The 19,927-nt window shown below is 44.3% G+C and overlaps 1 protein-coding gene across 4 annotated transcripts in view; it reads left to right on the plus strand.

The window, feature by feature from the left end:
• Positions 1–19,927, plus strand: part of ube2g2 (ubiquitin-conjugating enzyme E2G 2 (UBC7 homolog, yeast)) — a 70,119-nt gene that overhangs the window by 19,576 nt on the left and 30,616 nt on the right. For 2 of the 4 annotated variants that reach the window (XM_072261385.1, XM_072261384.1), the window contains exon 3: positions 4,690–4,735. In XM_072261385.1, coding sequence (XP_072117486.1) covers positions 4,690–4,735 — 46 coding nt within the window. Of the gene's footprint in view, positions 1–4,689; positions 4,736–6,611; positions 6,668–10,109; positions 18,746–19,927 lie in introns of those variants that run through there. The other 2 variants (XM_072261383.1, XM_072261386.1) reach the window with 2 other exon arrangements.

A 19,927-nucleotide genomic window follows, 5' to 3' on the forward strand; every position in this document is an offset into this window, starting at 1 on the left:
GTGCCTCTTGCTGCAGGATACCCAGCTCTTGACCTGATCCTTCAGCTATGTTACTTATATAGCCTCTCCAGTCAAGCTCCTGACCAGTGGTGACCAGCATATTGGAATAAGACCATAAGACATAAGAGCAGAATTGGTCCATTCAGCCCATTGAGTCTTCTGCTCTGCCATTCCATCAGGGCTGATCCGGATCCCACTCAATCCCATACACCTGTCTTCTTGCCATATCCTTTGATGTCCTGGCCAATCAGGAAATGATCAAACTCCACTTTAAATATACGCAAGGACTTGGTCTCCACTGCAGTCTGTGGCAGAGCGTTCCACAGATTTAGTACCCTCTGACTAAAAAACATCCTCCTTATCTCTGTTCTAAACGGTCGACCCTCAATTTTGAGGCTGTGCCCTCTAATTCTGGATACCTCCACCATAGGAAACATCCTCTCCACATCTATCCTATCTAGTCCTTTCAACATTTGGTAGGTTTCATGAGATTCCTCAGCACTACCTACCCCTCCATCTATCTTCGTATCATCCGCAAACTTTGCCACAAAGCCATCAATTCCATTATCCAAATCACTGACAAATAATGTGAAAGTAGCGGTCCCGATACTGACCCTGAGGACCGCTACTGATCATCGGCAGCCAACCAGAAAGGACCCTTTTATTCCCACTCGCTGCCTTTTGCCTGTCACTCGTTCCGCTATCCATGCCAATATCTTTCCTTATCAGATAGACTACATCCCAGAGTCTTGAGAGGTTGCTGAAAAGATAACAGATGCATTGGTTATGATCTTTCAAGAATCACTTGAGTCTGGCATGGAGTCCTGGAGGACTGGAAGATTGTAAATGTCATTCCTCTGTTTAAGAAGGGAGGAAGGCTAAAGAAAGGAAGGCCTAACCTCAGTGGTTGGGAAAGTATTATTGAGGATGAAGTTTCGAGGTCCTTGGCGACTAATGATCCAAGTTAGCATGGTTTCTGTGAAGGAAAACCTATTCTGACAAACCTGTCGGAATTCGTTGAAGAAGTAAAAAGCAGGGTAGATAAAGGCGAGGCAGTGGATCTCATTTGCTTGGATTTTCAGAAGGCGTTTGATAAGGTGCCACACATGAGGCTATTTAAGAAGATAAAATCCTATGGTGTTACAGGAAAGATACTGGCATGGAGAGCAGAATGGCTGACAGGAGGCAGCGAGTGGCCTTTTATGGTTGGCTGCTGGTGACTACTGGTGTTCCTCAGGGGTCAGTATTGGGACCAATGTTTTTCACGTTGTTTGTCAATGATTTAGATAATGGAATTGATGGTTTTGTGGCAAAGTTTGTGGAAAGATGGGTGGAGGGGTAGGTAGTGCTGAGTAAACAATGCGATTGCAGCGGGACTTAGACAAATTGGATGAATGGGAATAAAGTAGCAGGTGGAATACAGTGTTGGGAAATGTATGATAATGCATTTTGGTAAAAGCAACAATAGTGTGGATAACAATATTATCTAAATGGGGAGAAGTCTCAAACATCAGAGGTGCAGAGGGACTTGGGAGTCCTGGTACAAGACTCCCAGAAGGTTAATTTACAGGTTGAGTCTGTGGTAAAGAAGGTGTATGCAATGTTGGAATTTATTTCAAGGGGAACAGAATATAAAAGCAAGGAGATAATGCTGAGCCATTATAACACACTAGTCAGGCCGTACTTAAGAGTATTGTCAACAGATCCGGGTCCCATATCTCAGAAAGGATGTGTTGTCGTTGGAGAGAGTCCAGAGGAGGTTCACGAGGATGATTCCGGGAATGTAAAGGTTACCATCAGAGGAGTGTTTGGCAGCTTTGGGCCTGTACTCACTGGAAGTTAGAAGAATGCAGGAGAGATCTCATTGAAACCTACTGAATGTTGAAAGGACTAGATAAGGTAGATGTGGAGAGGATGTTTCCTATGGTGGGGGTAACCAGAACTAGAGAGCACAGCCTCAGAATTGAGGAGTGACCATTTAGAACAGAGGTAAGGAGAAATTTTTTTAGCCAGAGAGCAGTAAATCTGTGGAATGCTCTGCTACAGACTGCGGTGGAGGCCAAATCTCTGCGTATACTTAAGGCGGAAGTTGATCATTTCTTGATTGATTGGGACATCAAAAGATATGGTGAGAAGGCAGGTGTATGGGGTTGAGTGGGATCTGGCATTAGCCATGATTGAATGGCAGAACAGACTCGATGAGCTGAATGGGCTAATTCTGCTCCTATGTCTTATGGTCTTCTGGACCATGTGAGAATCAAGTGATTCTTGAAAGATCATGACTAATGCATCTGTTATCTCTTCAGCACTCAGGACTCTGGGATGTAGTCCATCTGACATCCACATTAAGACCTTTGAGTTTACTTGGCACTTTTTCGTTTGTAATAGCAATGGCACTCACTCCTGCTCCCTTACACTCACGGAACTCTGTCACACTGCTAGTGCCTTCCACAGAGAAGACAGATGCAAAATCCCCATTAAGTTCATCTGCCATTTCTTAGTCCCCCACCAGCATCATTTTCCAGTGGTATAATATCAACTCTTATCTCCACTTACTCGTTATATGACTGAAAAAAACTTTTGGTATCCTGCTTTATTTTATTGGCTAGTCTCCCCACATATTTCATCTTTTCTCTTTTAGCTTTTTTAGTTGCTTTTTGTTTTATTTATGCCTTTTCCTTAGCTTTTATGCAGTTTCCTTAGCTTTTATGCAGTTCTTAACTTCCCTTGTCAGCCTGCTCCTGCCATTTGAGAACTTCTTCCTCTGTGGGGCATCTCTGCTCTGCCCTCACCACCGCCAGTATCCCCCTCCAATCCACTTGGGCAAGCTCCTCTCTCATACCTCTGTTAATTCCATTGCGATACTGATACATGTGAGTTATGCTTCTCCCTCTCAAATTTTAGTATGAATTCAATCATATTATGATCACTGCATCCTAAGGGTTCCTCTCCATTAAGCTTCCAAATAAGATTGGGTTCTTACACAACACCCAATCTAATATAGCCTTTCCCTGAGTAGGCTCAGGCACAAGCTGCTCTAAAAAGGCCATATCATAGGTATTCGATAAATTCCCTCTCTTGCGATCCGACACCAACCTGATTTTTCCAATCTCTTACATATTGAAGCCCCCCATTACAATTGTGCCATTACTCTTATTACATGCCTTTTCCAGCTCCCTTTGCAATCTCAACCCCACATCTTGGCCACTATTTGGAGGCCTATATATGATTCCCATAACTTTGTCTTACCCTTGCAATTTCTTAACTCCACCCACAATGATTCAACATTCTCTGACCCTATGTCACTTCTTTCTAAAGATGTTATTCTATCTCTTAGCAACAAAGCCACACTGCCCCCTATGCCTTCCTGGCTTTTTCTTTTGATACAAAGTATGTCCTTTGATTTTAAGCTCCCAAATCTGGCCTTCTTTCAGCCATGACTGAATGATGCCCACAGTGTCTTACTGACCAATCTCAAATTGTGCCACGAGTTCGTCCACCTTATTCTGCATGCTAGGCACATTTAAATATAGCACCTTCAGTCCTGCATTCTTCGCTCTTTTTGAATTTTGTCTCTGTGGTACAATTTAGCTGTTTGCTCTGTTGGCACTTGTACCCAATCATTGGCTTATCTTTCCTTACATTCATGTTACACTCATCATCTACTTGTAAACCTGCTGGCTCATCCTCGGTCTATCATACAGGTTCCAGTCCCATGCCACGTTTGTTTAAACGACTCTCCATTCCCAACAGCTCTAGTAAATCTGTCCGCAAGAATATCGGTCCCCCTCAGATTCAAGTGCAACCTGTCCCTTTAGTACAGGTCCTACCTGCCCCAGAAGAGGTCCCAATTATCCAGAACTCTGAAACCCACTGCCCCTGCTCCAATTCTTCAGCCAAGCATTTATCTGCCACTTCATTTTTATTCCTATTCTCACGATCATGTGGCACAGGTAGCAATCCCAAGATTACTACCTTTGAGATCCTGCTTCTCAGCTTCCTTCCTAACTTCCAGTTTTTTTTTCAGGACCTCCTCCCTTTTTCTTCTTATGTCATTGGCACCAATATGTACCACAACCTCTGGCTGCTTACCCTCCCTTTTCAGGATATGGTGGAGGAGTCTAGAAATATCATGGACCCTGGCACCTAGGAGGCAAACTACCATCAGTGTTTCCTTTTTGTGTCCCTAGAATCATGTATCTGGCCCCCTAATTATGGAGTCCCCTATTACTGCTGCCTTCCTGTTCAGTTCCCTACCCTTTCTGAGCCACAGGGACAGACTCAGTGCCAGAGACATGGCTGCTGTTGCTTCCCCCAGGTAAGTCATTCCCCCCCTACAGTTCTCAAAACGGAGTACTTATTGTTGAGAGGAATACTCAATACAGGGGTACTCTCCACTATCTGACGTTCTCCTTTCCCTCATATGATAGTCATCCATTTATCGGTCTCTTTTAGCCTTGAGGTAACTACCTCACTGTAGCTCCTGTCTGTCTCTGCTTCACTTTCCCTAACAAGCCGAAGGTCATCGAGCTGCAGCTCCAATTCCCTAACACGGTCTCTAAGGAGCTGCATCTCAATGTACCTGGCACAGATCTAAGCTGTGTAGGTACACTTAAGAAATCTTGTAAGCATTTTGTATACTTCAATTGGGTTTAATCTTAATTTTCTCTATTATTTTGCTGTTCACAGGTCCAATCAGTGAGGAGAACTTTTTTGAATGGGAGGCCTTAATCATGTAAGGTTATAAGTTTATAGACCAATTTTTGTGAATGTCCGTTGGTGGTTTAAGCAATATCTTGAAAAGTATGCATGAACAATGTGAAACTCATGTCTTTCAGGAACTAATAGGCTTAGCAACCAGCAGTACAAAACCATTGTTGACCACAGGTCTAAATTGATCTCTCCAATCACACAATCTTCTTATAAACTGATTAAATTGATCCTGAATTTACTACTCAATTAATTCATTTACCTGGACATTTACTACCTTTATTCGTACACATGCAGCTAGGTGATTATTGATGTGTTATTATTGTTTGGTACAAAAGTGTGGTCTGTTCAGTGGCACATATATAACAAATGTAATAAGTCAATTTAGTGCATGTATTTGGCCATTATCGCATATTTGTTTATATGAACTTATCATAAAAGAATGTGCTTAAGCTGAGAGGGGAAAAATTAGAGGACCTGAGGAACAGTGATTGCCAATCTTTGTGCAATGTAATTTAATAATAAATTGGAAGAAGTATATAAGTATGAAATCAAACTTCTAAAATGAAGTTTGACAATACTTCATGGCTAGGCACAACTCAAATGCCACTTATAAATTTGCTGACGACACAACGATTGTTGGCAGAATTTTAGATGTTGCCGAGAAGGTGCACAAGAGCGAGAGAGATCAGCTGGTTGAATGGTGTTGTAGCAACAACCTTGCACTCAATGTCAGTAAGAGCAAAGAATTAATTATGAACTTCAGGAGGGGTAAGATGAGGGAACACACACCACTCTTCATAGAGGGAATCAGAAGAGGAAAGAGTGAGCAATCTCAAGTTTCTGGGTGACAACATCTCTGAGGATCTTTCCTGGACCAAATAATATAATGCAGCTACAAAGAAGGCACAGCAGTGGCTATATTTCATTAGGAGTTTGAGGAGATTTGGTACGTCACCAAAGACACTTGCAGATTTTTGCAGATGTACTGTGAAGAGCGTAAGCTGCAGAAAGTTGTAAACTCAGTCAGCTACGTCATGGGCACTAACCTCCCCAGCATCCTGGATATAGTCATAGTCATACTTTATTGATTCCAGGGGGAAATTGGTTTTCATTACAGTTGCACCATAAATAATAAATAGTAATAGAACCATAAATACTTAAATAGTAGTATGTAAATTATGCCAGTAAATTATGAAATAAGTCCAGGACCAGCCTATCGGCACAGGGTGTCTGACCCTCCAAGGGAGGAGTTGTAGAGTGGATGGCCACAGGCAGGAATGACTTCCTATGACGCTCTGTGCTGCATCTTGGAGGAATGAGTCTCTGGCTGAATGTACTCCTGTGCCCACCCAGTACATTATGTAGTGGATGGGAGACATTGACCAAGATGGCATGCAACTTAGACAGCATCCTCTTTTCAGACACCACCGTGAGAGAGGAACTTCAAGGAACTATGCGTCAAAAAGGCGGCATCCATCATTAAGGACCTCCATCACCAAGAACATATATAGATATTGGTGATATTAATTCTGATTCTGAAGTGCCTAGGTTAAATTATTTAAACGATAGAGCTACACTAAACTATTTTTTTTCTCTCAACCAACTAATTGGGGCTTCTGCTGCTAAAAGTTGTCATTTTACTCAAATGATTTAGTCATTCCAATCATGTGTAACTGAATTAATCTTTGATTTGTACTTACATATTTAGACAGCAAATAACAATAATAATGAGCAAGGTTGGTACTTAGCGACTGGGACAATGCCTCACTAAAATATGTGTCTTTAATATTGTGCTTGTTAAAAAGAACATTGATTTTAACTTAAAAATAACTGGTGTTGGAATTGCAATTTCTGTAAATGAACAGATACAATACTAAGTATCTTTCGTTTAATGGCAGATTGATGAAAAATTACAGCTTCAAAACGCATTCCTGTAGTAGGAGCCAAAAAGAAGGTTTGTGCATCTGTATGTGCGAATAACAGCTTGGTCTTAAATCATTTTAGTCCGCTTTGCCATTGAACCTAGTCAAAGTGATGGTTGTGTGCAATTATTACCCCACTTATTCAGTCCATGCATCGAACACTCTGAACTGGAGTGGATGTCTGACAGTAATCTTGAGGAACTGTGTGAGAAGACGTTCCAATGAAACTCACTGTAAGCATAAGAAGCATTCTCTGGCTAGGCATATTATAGTTACCATGACTCAAAAGTATATTCAGTAACTTTAATTAGTATGGTCATTCAGTGTCCATTTTGTCCTTGTAGTCTCTGATGCAATTTGTATTCAGCTTTTTACTCCATTTTTGTTATTTATTGGTGTTTGCTATTTCTGTTTCAGCCTGCTCCATCATCACTTAGTATTCATTCTCTATTGTCCATTCTCTGTTACTGCAATGAGGATCCTCCAATTTTATTCTTTTCAGGCCTCTCCATTTCCTCTGTTACTTAAAAGTTATCTCTAACATTTCGCACTCTGATGAGAGATCTTTGACCTCTTCACAGATGCAGTTTGTGCAGCTGAAATTTGTGTTTAATTGTTTTTGTCTTTTTAATAGTGAATCTATTTGAGGAGGGAAAAAAATACATGAGGCTACTCCTGATATTTTGTGCTGGAAGTTAGTGCACTGCTTATTGTTTCTTAAGATATTACTGTTGCCTGCAGCTATCATTCACAGCCCTTTCTTGTCCTTGAGTGGGACTCCTGGCATGAGCTTTTGAAGAGATTGATTTTAATTGTGTAAGCCCCTTATAAGTGTTTGTTTCACAGAAATGATTTAATAGCTGTAGAAGCCATGGGACAAGATTAAGCTGCTGTATTTAACTAAAAGACTTGAAATTGTGCCCACATTCAACAGTGGTTACAAATTAGACAAATGGTTTTCTTAAATAAAACTTCAAAGAAAATCATAACCATTGATCTGCATTTTTAAATGAAGTCAATTAAATCTAATGTTAATCACTCCTCAATTAACATCACTAAATCAGGATATTTGGCCATTATTGCATGTTTGTTTACAGTATATGAACTTATCATAAAAGAATGTGCTTAAGCTAAGAGAGGAAAAATTAGACAACCTGAGGAACAAGTTTTTCCAAACATGATAGATATTTCCAAACATGATAGACTCAGCTCAGAAGGGAAGGAGGGAAAACAGGAGAGCAGTAGTGATAGGGGATTCGATAGTTAGGGGGACAGACAGGAGGTTCTGTGGAAGAGATTGAGAATCCCGGATGGTCTGTTGCCTCCCTGGTGCCAGGGTCCGCGATATCTCGGATCGAGTTCTCGGTATTCTCAAGAGGGTGGGTGAGCAGCCAGATGTCGTGATCCATATAGGGACCAATGACATGGATAGGAAGAAGGAGGAGGTCCTGCAAAGAGAGTTTAGGGAGTTAGGTGCAAAGTTGAAGGACAGGACCTCCAGGGTTGCAACCTCAGGATTGCTACCTGTGCCATGTGCTAGTGAGTCTAGAAATAGGAAGATAATGCAGCTAAATACATGGCTAAGGAGTTGGTGCAAGAGGGAGGGCTTCATGTTTCTGGACAATTGGGCCTTGTTCCAGGGAAGGTAAGACCTGTTCCAAAGAGACGGGTTGCACCTGAACTGGAGGGGGACTAACATCCTTGCGGGAAGGTTTGCTAGTTTTGCTCTGGGGAGTATAAACTAGATTTGTAGGGAGAGGGGAACCAGAGTGTCAGAGCAGAAAGGGAGGTGGAGGTGGATAAAGGTCATGTGAGAACTGCAAGTATAGTGCATGGAATAAAGCCAGCTCTAACATATAAAGAGGCTTTGAGGAAAGAGAAACAGAATAAAGGGTGTAAAGGTAGTAAGGTAGAAGGGCTAAAGTGCGTGTACTTCAATGCAAGAAGCATCAGGAACAAAGGTGATGAACTGAGAGCTTGGATACATGCATGGAATTATGATGTAGTGGCCATTACAGAGACTTGGCTGGCACCAGGTCAGGAATGGATTCTCAATATTCCTGGTTTTCAGTGCTTTAAAAGGGATGGGGGTGGAGGAAAGGGAGGAGGGGTGGCATTACTGGTCAGGGATACTATTACAGTTACAGAAAGGGTGGGGAATGACCATAAGACAAAGGAGAAGTTGGCCATTCGGCCCATCCAGTCTGCTCTGCCATTTTATCATGAGCTGATCCATCCTCCCATTTAGACCCACTCCCCCGCCTTCTCACTATAACCTTTGATGCCCTGGCTACTCAGATACCTATCAATCTCTGCCTTAAGTACAACCAATGACTTGGCCTCCACTGCCGCCCGTGGCAACAAATTCCACAGATTCACCACCCTCTGGCTTAAAAAATTCCTTCGCATCTCTGTTCTGAAAGGGCGCCCATCAATCCCTAAGTCATGCCCTCTTGTACTAGACTCCCCCACCATGGGAAGCAATTTTGCCACATCCACTCTGTCCATGCCTTTCAACATTCGAAATGTTTCTATGAGGTCCCCTCTCATTCTTCTAAACTCCAAGGAATACAGTCCAAGAGCAGACAAACGTTCCTCATAGGTTAACCCTCTCATTCCCAGAATCATTCTAGTGAATCTTCTCTGAATCCTCTCCAACGTCAGCACATCCTTCCTTCAATAAGGAGACCAAAACTGCCCACAGTACTCCAAGTGAGGTCTCACCAGTGCCTTATAGAGCCTCAACATCACATCCCTGCTCCTATACTCTATTCCTCTAGAATTGAATGCCAACATTGCATTCTTCTTCTTCACCACCGACTCAGCCTGGAGGTTGACCTTAAGGGTATCCTGCACGAGGACTCCCAAGTCCCATTGTATCTTAGAACTTTGAATTCTCTCCCAATTTAAATAATAGTCTGCCCGTTTATTTCTTCTGCCAAAGTGCATAACCATACACTTTCCAACATTGTATTTCATTTGCCAGTTCTTTGCCCATTCTCCCAATCTATCCAAGTCTCTCTGCAGACTCTCTGTTTCCTCAGCACTACTGGCCCCTCCACCTATCTTTGTATCATCAGCAAACTTAGCCACAAAGCCATCTATTCCATAATCCAAATCGTTGATGTACAACTTAAAAAGAAGCGGCCCCAACACGGACCCCTGTGGAACACCACTGGTAACCGGCAGCCGACCAGAATAGAATCCCTTTATTTCCCACTCGGTTTCCTGCCAATCAGCCAATGCTCTGTCCATGTATGTAACTTTCCCATAATTCCATGGGCTCTTGTTAAGCAGCCTCATGTGTGACACCTTGTCAAAAGCCTTCTGAAAATCCAAATATACAACATCCACTGCATCTCCCTTGCCTAGCCTACTTGTAATTTCCTCAAAAAAGTGCAATAGGTTTGTCAGGCAGGATTTTCCTTTAAGGAAACCATGCTGAGTTCTGCCTATCTTGTCTTCTGCCTCCAGGTACTCCGTAACCTCATCCTTGACAATCGATTCCAACAACTTCCCAACCACCGATGTCAAGCTAACAGGTCTATAATTTCCTTTTTGCTTCCTTGTCTCCTTCTTAAATAGCGGAGTGACATTTGCAATCTTCCAGTCCTCCGGAACCATGCCAGAATCCATCGACTTTTGAAAGATCATTGCTAATGCCTCCGTAATCTCCACAGCTACTTCCTTCAGAACACGAGGGTGCATTCCATCTGGTCCGGGAGATTTATCTACCCTTAGACCATTCAGCTTCCTGAGTACTTTCTCTGTCGTAATTGTGACTGCGCACACTTCTCTTCCCTGACATCCTTAAGTATCCTGTATACTGCTGATGTCTTCCTCAGTGAAGACTGATGCAAAATACTTGTTCAGTTCCTCAGCCATCTCCTTATCTCCCATTGCAATGTCTCCAGCATCATTTTCTATCAGTCCTATATCTACTCTCACCTGTCTTTTACTCTTTATATACTGGAAAAAGCTTTTAGTATTCTCTTTGATATTATTTGCTAGCTTCCTTTCATAGTTTATCTTTTCCCTCTTAATGACCTTCTTAATTTCCTTTTGTAAGCTTTTAAAAACTTCCCAATCCTCTGTGTTCCCACTAATTTTTGCTTCCTTGTATGCCCTCTGCTTTAACTTTGGCTTTGACTTCTCTTGTCAGCCACGGTTGCATCCTTCTTCCACTTGAAAATTTCTTCTTTTTTGGAATATATCTGTTTTGCACCTTCCTCACTTCTCGCATAAACTCTAGCCACTGCTGCTCTGCCGTCCTTCCTGCTAGTGTCCCTTTCCAGTCAACTTTGGCCGGTTCCTCTCTCATACCACTGTAATTTCCTTTACTGAAATACCAACACATTGAATTTCGGCTTCTTATTCTCAAATTTCACAGTGAACTCAATCATGTTATGATCACTACCTCCTAAAGGTTCCTTCACCTCAATCTTTCTTAATCACCTCTGATTCATTACACAGTACCCAATCCAGTACAGCTGACCCCCTAGTGGGCTCAACAAGAAGCTGTTCTAAAAAACCATCTCCTAGACATTCTACAAATTCTCTCTCTTGAGATCCAGTGCCGACCCGATTTTCCCAATCCCCTCGCATGTGGATCCCCCACAATTATCATAACACTGCCCTTCTGACAAGCCTTTTCTATTTCCTGTTGTAATTTGTAGTCCACATCACAGCAGCTGATAGGAGGCCTGTATATAACTGCCATCAGGGTCCTTTTACCCCTGCGATTTCTTAGCTCAACCCATAAAAATTCTGCACCTTCCGATCCTATGTCACCTATGTCACCTCTTTCTAATGATTTAATATCATTTCTTACCAATAAAGCCACGGCACCCCCTCTGCCTACCTGCCTATCCTTCCAATACACCGTAATGTAGCAGGATCCTCTTTTAAATCAGTATGGGTGGAAGTCAGGAACAGGAAGGGAGCAGTTACTCTATTGGGAGTATTCTATAGGCCCCCTGGTAGCAGCAGAGATAACGAGGAGCAGATTGGGAGGCAGATTTTGGAAAGGTGCAAAAATAACAAGGCTGTTCTCATGGGTGACTTTAACTTCCCTAATATTGATTGGCAGCTGATTAGTTCCAATGGTTTAGACGGGGCAGAATTTGTTAAGTGTATCCAGGGTGGATGCCTGCCACAGTATGTTGACAAGCCGACTAGGGGGAATGCCATACTAGATCTAGTATTAAATAACGAACCGGGTCAGGTCACAGATCTCTCAGTGGGTGAGCATCTGTGACCACCGCTCCCTGGCCTTTAACATTATCATGGAAAAGGATAGAATCAGAGAGGACAGGAAAATTTTTAATTGGGGAAGGGCAAATTATGAGGCTATAAGGCTAGAACTTGCGGGTGTGAATTGGGATGATGTTTTTGCAGGGAAATGTACTAAGGACATGTGGTCGATGTTTAGGGATCCCTTGCAGAATGTTAGGGATAAATTTGTCCCAGTGAGGAAGATAAAGAATGATAGGGCGAAGGAACCATGGGTGACAAGTGAGGTGGAGAATCTAGTCAGGTGGAAGGAGGCAGCATACATGAGGATTAGAAAGCAAGGATCAGATGGGTCTATTGAGGAAAATAGAAAGGAGCTTAAGAAGAAGTTGAGGAGAGCAAGAAGGGGGCATGAGAAGGCCTTGGCGAGTAGGGTAAAGGAAAACCCTAAGGTATTCTTCAATTATGTGAAGAACAAAAGGATGACAGGACTGAAGATAGGACTGATTAGAGATAAAGATGGGAAGATGTGCCTGGAAGCTGTGGAAGTGAGCGAGATCCTCAATGAATACTTCTCTTCGGTATTCACCAATGAGAGGGAACTTGAGGACAGTGAGGACAATATGAGTGTTGTTGATGTTCTGGAGCATGTTGATATTAAGGGAGAGGAGGTGTTGGAGTTGTTAAAATACATTAGGACGGATAAGTCCCCAGGGCCTGATGGAATACTCCCCAGGCTGCTCCATGAGGTGAAGGAAGAGATTGCTGATCCTCTGGCTAGGATCTTTATGTCCTCGTTGTCCACGGGAATGGTACCGGAGGATTGGAGGGAGGCGAATGTTGTCCCCTTGTTCAAAAAAGGTAGTAGGGATAATCCGGGTAACTATAGACCAGTGAGCCTTACATCTGTGGTGGGAAAGCTGTTGGAAAAAATTCTCAAAGATAGGATCTATGGGCATTTAGAGAATCATGGTCTGATCAGGGACAGTCAGCATGGCTTTGTGAAGGGCAGATCGTGTCTTAACAAGCCTGATAGAGTTCTTTGATGAGGTGACCAGGCATATAGATGAGGGTAGTGCAGTGGATGTGATCTACATGGATTTTAGTAAGGCATTTGACAAGGTTCCACACCGGTAGACTTATTCAGAAAGTCAGAAGGCATGGGATCCAGGGAAGTTTGGCCAGGAGGATTCAGGATTGGCTTGCCTGCAGAAAGCAGAGGGTCGTGGTGGAGGGAGTACTTTCGGATTGGAGGGTTGTGACTAGTGGTGTCCCACAAGGATCAGTTCTCAGGCCTCTACTTTTCGTGATTTTTATTAACGACCTGGATGTGGGGGGTAGAAGGGTGGGTTGGCAAGTTTGCAGATGACACAAAGGTTGGTGGTGGTGTGGATAGTGTAGAGGATTGTCGAAGATTGCAGAGAGAGATTGATAAGATGCAGAAGTGGGCTGAGAAGTGGCAGATGGAGTTCAACCCGGAGAAGTGTGAGGTGGTACACTTTGAAAGGACAAACTCCAAGGCAGAGTACAAAGTAAATGGCAGGATACTTGGTAGTGTGGAGGAGCAGAGGGATCTGGGGGTACATGTCCATAGATCCCTGAAAGTTGCCTCACAGGTAGGTAGGTTAGTTAAGAAAGCTTATGGAGTGTTAGCTTTCATAAGTCGAGGGATAGAGTTTAAGAGTCGCGGGGTAATGATGCAGCTCTCTAAAACTCTGGTTAGGCCACACTTGGAGTACTGTGTCCAGTTCTGGTTGCCTCACTATAGGAAGGATGTAGAAGCATTGGAAAGGGTACAGAGGAGATTCACCAGGATGCTGCCTGGTTTAGAGAGTATGCATTATGATCAGAGATTAAGGGAGCTAGGGCTTTACTCTTTGGAGAGAACGAGGATGAGCGGAGACATGATAGAGGTATACAAGATATTAAGAGGAATAGATAGAGTGGACAGCCAGCGCCTCTTCCCCAGGGCACCACTGCTCAATACAAGAGGACATGGCTTTAAGGTAAGGGGTGGGAAGTTCAAGGAGGATACTAGAGGAAGATTTTTTACTCTGTGACAAGAATACACATAGATTAAGATGTAGCTGTCCTGTGCTGGCACCAGTGGGATCAGCAGTTGGTCTGCCACCTGTCTTCAGGAGAGAGGGAGAGAGAAGGAAAACAATGGAGCAGCATTTGGAGATGTTAATGAAGGGGAAGGAGAGCTGTCAAGATCGGCTCCCCCTTTGAACCCTGAACTGTTTGAAGTGATGGACAGGCGATACCCCAGCAGGGGGATAAAAAGGGACAGGTTCGCTAAGGCAGCACACACGACACCCCGAGGTAACGAGACCCTGGAAGCGGTGCGCCTCTCACAAGTCGGTGGGAAGTTTTGGACGGCCAGTCGTGGGACAAGCCATAGACGCTCAGGGTGGAAAGGCACGATCGGCGGGAAGCTGGTGTGCGTCCACCCTTGCCTGGGTGCCAGGTTCACCGCAGGGAAACGATCGTATCTGGAAACGGAGGGGTCACGGTCGGTGACCTCAGATGACATCACAAAGGACTCGCCTGAAAGCTGACTGCGAAGGTCTGTGTGGAAGCCTTGAATATTTATTCATTTTGCTCTCTCTCTCCTTCCCTCCACTATCCATCGCCACGGCAGCGATTACTGCGAACTGAATTGAACTAAATTGAACTGAACTTTGCGTCACTTTGAAACTGGTCATTTACTCCTAGACAACGATAGAGCTTGATTGATCCTGTTATCTGAATTCTGTGTACATGTATGTTTATCATTGCTGAACTGTTGCATTTATTATCCTTTTGATTAGAGTACTGTGTTGCTTGTTTCTTTAATAAAACTTCCTTAGTTCTAGTAATCCAGACTCCAACTGAGTGATCCATTTCTGCTGGTTTGGCAACCCAGTTACGGGGTACGTAACATAAGTGGGGTTCTCATCCGCGATTTTGAACGCTAAATTTGGGACGGAGTAAATTGATTGGGTCAAAATTCCCAAAAGAAAGAAAAGACAAACAGCAGAAATGGAGGCTGAGGAAATTATAAAGGCGCCGACCTTGGAGGCATTGGAGGATGCCAGGAAAACAGAATTGGTAGCTGTGGCCAAACGGTTGAATCTTGCTAAGGGGAAGTCGACAATGAGGAGAGAGGAGATACACAGAGCTATCGTAGAGCACTATGTATCTAAAGGTGTGTTTCCCCAAGGCGAGCTGGAGGTGGTGTCTATTGAAAAACCTGCTGGAGATGTGGTACAGGTGCAGCTTGAAAAACTGAGACTCAAGCACGAGTTCCGGGTACGGCAGTTAGAACACGAAGAGAAGCAGTTAGAAAGGCGGGAGAAAGAGAGAGAGTTAGAAAGGCGGGAGAAAGAGAGAGAGTTAGAAAGGCGGGAGAGAGAGAGAGAGAGAGAGAGAGAGACAGACAGCTGGAGCGAGAGGAGAAACAGAGGGAAAGGGAATTCGAGCTGGAGAAGTTAAAGATAAGGGCAGAGCAGGGGCCCGTGCCGAACCAAGGTGGAGGGTTCCGGGCGACCCAGGAGGTTAGGCTGGTTCCCCTATTTGACGATACCGACGTGGATCAGTACTTTCTCCATTTTGAAAAAGTTGCTACAAGTCAGGACTGGCCGAGGGATAAGTGGGCTGTTTTGCTTCAGAGTGTACTGAAAGAGAAAGCCCAACAAGCTTACTCAGCTTTGTCCGCAGAAGATGCCCAGAGGTATGAGGTGGTGAAAGAGGCCATCCTCAGGATTTATGAGTTGGTCCCGGAGGCATACTGGCAGAGGTTCCGGAATGCGAGGAAGCAGTGGGACCGCACCTATTTAGAGTTTGCCCGTGAGATGCAGACATATTGTGAGCGTTGGTGCGCCTCGAAGGGAGTAGAGGGGGATTATGACAGACTGCTACAGCTGATCCTGATTGAGCAGTTTAAAGGTTGTGTCCCTGAGGGTATGAGACCCTACCTAGATGAGAAAGAGGCAGCTACGTTAGCCGCAACTGCTAAGTTAGCGGATGAGTATGCGTTGACGCATAAAATGAAGTTTGCCCCGAGTAAAGGCTACCAGAAGGGTAGTCAGGACGGCGGGGAGAGTGCGCCAGAAAAGTCAGAAAGTAAGCCGGGGACTAGTGAGAAGGATAAGGTAGACCGGGAGCAGTCTGGCAGGAAGTCTCCTGGGGTCGTCTGTTATAATTGCGGGAAAGTCAGACACTTTGCGTCCAGGTGCTTTGCCCCAAAGAAGGAGACGGGAAAAGGAGAAACGGTGATTTTGACTGGCTTTATCGAGCTGGTAAATGAACCGCTAGGACAGGACAGGTCTGCCAAAGTTCAGGAAGGGCGCGAGAAGTTTATCTCGGCCGGATTGGTGTCAGTGAAGGAGGGGTTAAAACCAGTTCCAGTGCGGATCTGGAGAGACACGGGAGCGTGTCAGTCATTGATATTGAAGAGTGTATCAGAGTTTAGCTCAGAGACCCAGACTGGGGAGGTCAAGGTCAAAGGTATTGGGGAAGGGACAGAAGCCGTCCCTTTGCACCAGATACACTTACAAAGCAACCTGGTCTCTGGACTAGTTACGATCAGGGTGAGGTCCGAATTACCGATGAAAGGCGTGGAAGTCTTGCTCGGTAATGACCTCGCCGGGGGAATCGTGTTCGAAGCAGTGAGATTGACAGGTCAGCCTGCCAGCATTGAGGCCCCGCCCATGGACACAGGTTCATCACGGGACTGCGGTAGTAAATTTAGCTGAGACGTTTCTGCCAGCCTTGTACGAGAAGGGGGTAGAAAGTGAAAAGAAGGAGTGTAGTGAAACAAGAGGTAGTGAGGGAGCTGAGACAGACTTAGCATTAGCCAGGAAGGAATTTGTGCAGGCGCAGGAGCGAGACGAGGGGCTGATGGTTTTGGCAGAGACAGCTGTCCCTGACACAGAATTACCAAGGGAACTAGTAGGCTATGGTGTGGAGGAGGAAGTGCTAAGGAAGAAAGGGAAACCAAGTACAGTACCCGCAGATGAGGAATGGGGGGTGGTGCAAAAGAGTTATGGGGATGAGATTTTTAACCTGGCCTCCAAGGTACCCCCCGGTGGACATTTTGCGGTGCTGGAGGAAACAGTTGGTGGAATCATGAAAGAGGTTTACTGGCTGCCCAGGAGGAAGGATGTTATTGATTATGGCTGACGCGAACTGAGACGGTCACAGGCTTTTGATATGCTAACAAACCTAGTCGGTGTTAGCGCGGAAATCAATGAAGCTAGGGTCCCCCTGATAAGAGAAAAAAACCATTTTGAAAAGATGAGTATGGTATCGACCAGGTGGGAGAAGGCTATTGTTTTGGCCAGCTCTGCTGATAAGGTCTCTTCCTTAATCCCCGAGCAAAGCGACTCTTTAGGAGAAGTAATTAAACGACTCGCACACGTGTGTTTGATTATCCCGAGGCGATGCAAAGAACTGGGACATTGGGTGGTGGTTGTTATCCTAGGCCAGCCTAGCGAACAACAGCATTATAGAATGAGTAATTCAGTGACGAAAGGGCTGACGAACACAGAGGTGTGTATTGGCAATGTAATACGGCTGTCTGAAGCCAGCTTGATAGTGAACCTTGGAAAAAATGAGTTCGGCCACACGAAGGTTACTTACCTGGGAATTGTGGTGGCACAGGGGCAGCTGGCAGCGATGCAAGCTAAAGTGCGGGCTATCTCTGACATCCCAACCCCGACAGACAAGAGGGCCCTCAGAAGGCTCTTGGAGATGGTGGGGTACTGTAGGAAGTTTTGCAATAACTCTGCGGTTACTACCCCTCCCCCTTGCGAGAGAAAACTAAGTCGGAATGGGACGACTCTTGTTATTGTGGTCCGGGACGAAACCAAATGAGAGGTTACATTGATCGCAATTCATCAGTGTTTTTGGCCGTTATGAAGTTTGCTAAGTTGGAGCCTGGTCTAAGGGATTATTAATAACACATATAAAAGGAACAGAAAATGTGATGGCTGACTGTCTGTCAGGTGTTGACAACTTCAAACTCGCTGTATTAGCCAAATAGCTGATAAAGATGTATATTTGTGTGTATCAAATAATGTATTCATGTTTGTAATTTTTACCCCCGGTAAAAATCCTTAAAGGGGGAAGTGTGACAAGAATACACATAGATTAAGATGTAGCTGTCCTGTGCTGGCACCAGTGGGATCAGCAGTTGGTCTGCCACCTGTCTTCAGGAGAGAGAGAGAGAAGGAAAACAATGGAGCAGCATTTGGAGATGTTAATGAAGGGGAAGGAGAGCTGTCAAGATCGGCTCCCCCTTTGAACCCTGAACTGTTTGAAGTGATGGACAGGCGATACCCCAGCAGGGGGATAAAAAGGGACAGGTTCGCTAAGGCAGCACACACGACACCCCGAGGTAACGAGACCCTGGAAGCGGTGCGCCTCTCACAAGTCGGTGGGAAGTTTTGGACGGCTAGTCGTGGGACAAGCCATAGACGCTCAGGGTGGAAAGGCACGATCGGCGGGAACCTGGTGTGTGTCCACCCTTGCCTGGGTGCCAGGTTCACCGCAGGGAGATGATCGTATCTGGAAATGGAGGGGTCACGGTGGGTGACCTCAGATGACATCACAAAGGACTCGCCCGAAAGCTGACTGCGAAGGTCTGTGTGGAAGCCTTGAATATTCATTCGTTTTGCTCTCTCTCTCCTTCCCCCCACTGTCCATCGCCACAGCAGCGATTACTGCGAACTGAATTGAACTAAATGGAACTGAACTTTGCGTCACTTTGAAACTGGTCATTTACCCCTAGACAACGATAGAGCTTGATTGATCCTGTTATCTTAATTCTGTGTACATGTATGTTTATCATTGCTGAACCGTTGCATTTATTATCCTTTTGATTAGAGTACTGTGTTGCTTATTTCTTTAATAAAACTTTCTTAGTTCTAGTAATCCAGACTCCAACTGAGTGATCCATTTCTGCTGGTTTGGCAACCCAGTTACGGGGTACGTAACAACTCAGAGAGTTGTTGGTGCGTGGAATACACTGCCTGAGTCAGTGGTGGAGGCAGGTACACTAGTGAAGTTTAAGAGACTACTAGACAGGTATATGGAGGAATTTAAAGTGGGGGGTTATATGGGAGGCAGGGTTTAAGGGTCGGCACAACATTGTGGGCCGAAGGGCCTGTACTGTGCTGTACTGTTCTATGTGTTTAAATTTTTTTTAAAAATAGACAGATACATGGTTAGGAAAGGTTTAGAGGGATATGGAGCAAATGGGACTAGCTAAGGTAGGCACTTTGGTCTGTATGGATGAGTTAGGCTGAAGGGCCTTTTGCCGTGCTATATAACTGACTTTACATTACCATGGTACATCCTGAAACAGATGTGCTATAAAAACAATTTTTTTTTACTTATACACAAATTTAGTACACTGGATAGAAAACAAATATGTTTTCTATATTGCCGTTTGGTGCGGCTAATAGACAGATTTATCTATTCTATAAATTTTGTTATAGTTCATAGTGAAATTCCATATCATATGCGGTTTATAATTGAATGTTCATATATACTTGATTTAACAAATCTGTTTGTTAATGATGCCAATTTTAGCAAGCTTGTCCAGATGGAATAGAACATGTTGGAAAAAATGGAATTCAACCTCTGCTGTGAGAAAAAACTATTTCCTAACTGATGAAGTGGCTATGGTATGATGAGTAGAAAAGGAGTGGTACAGTAGCGTAGTGGTTAGCACAATGTCTTACAGTGTCAGCGACCTGGGTTCATTTCCCACTGCTGTCTATAAAGAGTTTGTATGTCCTCCCAGTGACCACGTGGGTTTCCTCCAGGTACTCCAGTTTCTTCCCACAGTCCAGAGATGTGTGGTTGATAGGTAAATAGGTCGTTGTAATTTGTCTCATGATTAGGCCAGGGCGGCACGGCTCGAAGTGCCAGAAGGACCTATTCCACACTGCATTCCAATAAATAAATAGCTCAACAGTGATTGCCAATCATTGTACAATGTAATTTGATAATACATTGGAATAAGTACATAAGTCTGAAAATGAAGTTTGACAATACATGTACGTGGTATG

The sequence above is a fragment of the Mobula birostris genome, chromosome 6, assembly GCF_030028105.1.
Source record: "Mobula birostris isolate sMobBir1 chromosome 6, sMobBir1.hap1, whole genome shotgun sequence".
In the NCBI taxonomy this organism is placed as follows: domain Eukaryota; kingdom Metazoa; phylum Chordata; class Chondrichthyes; order Myliobatiformes; family Myliobatidae; genus Mobula; species Mobula birostris.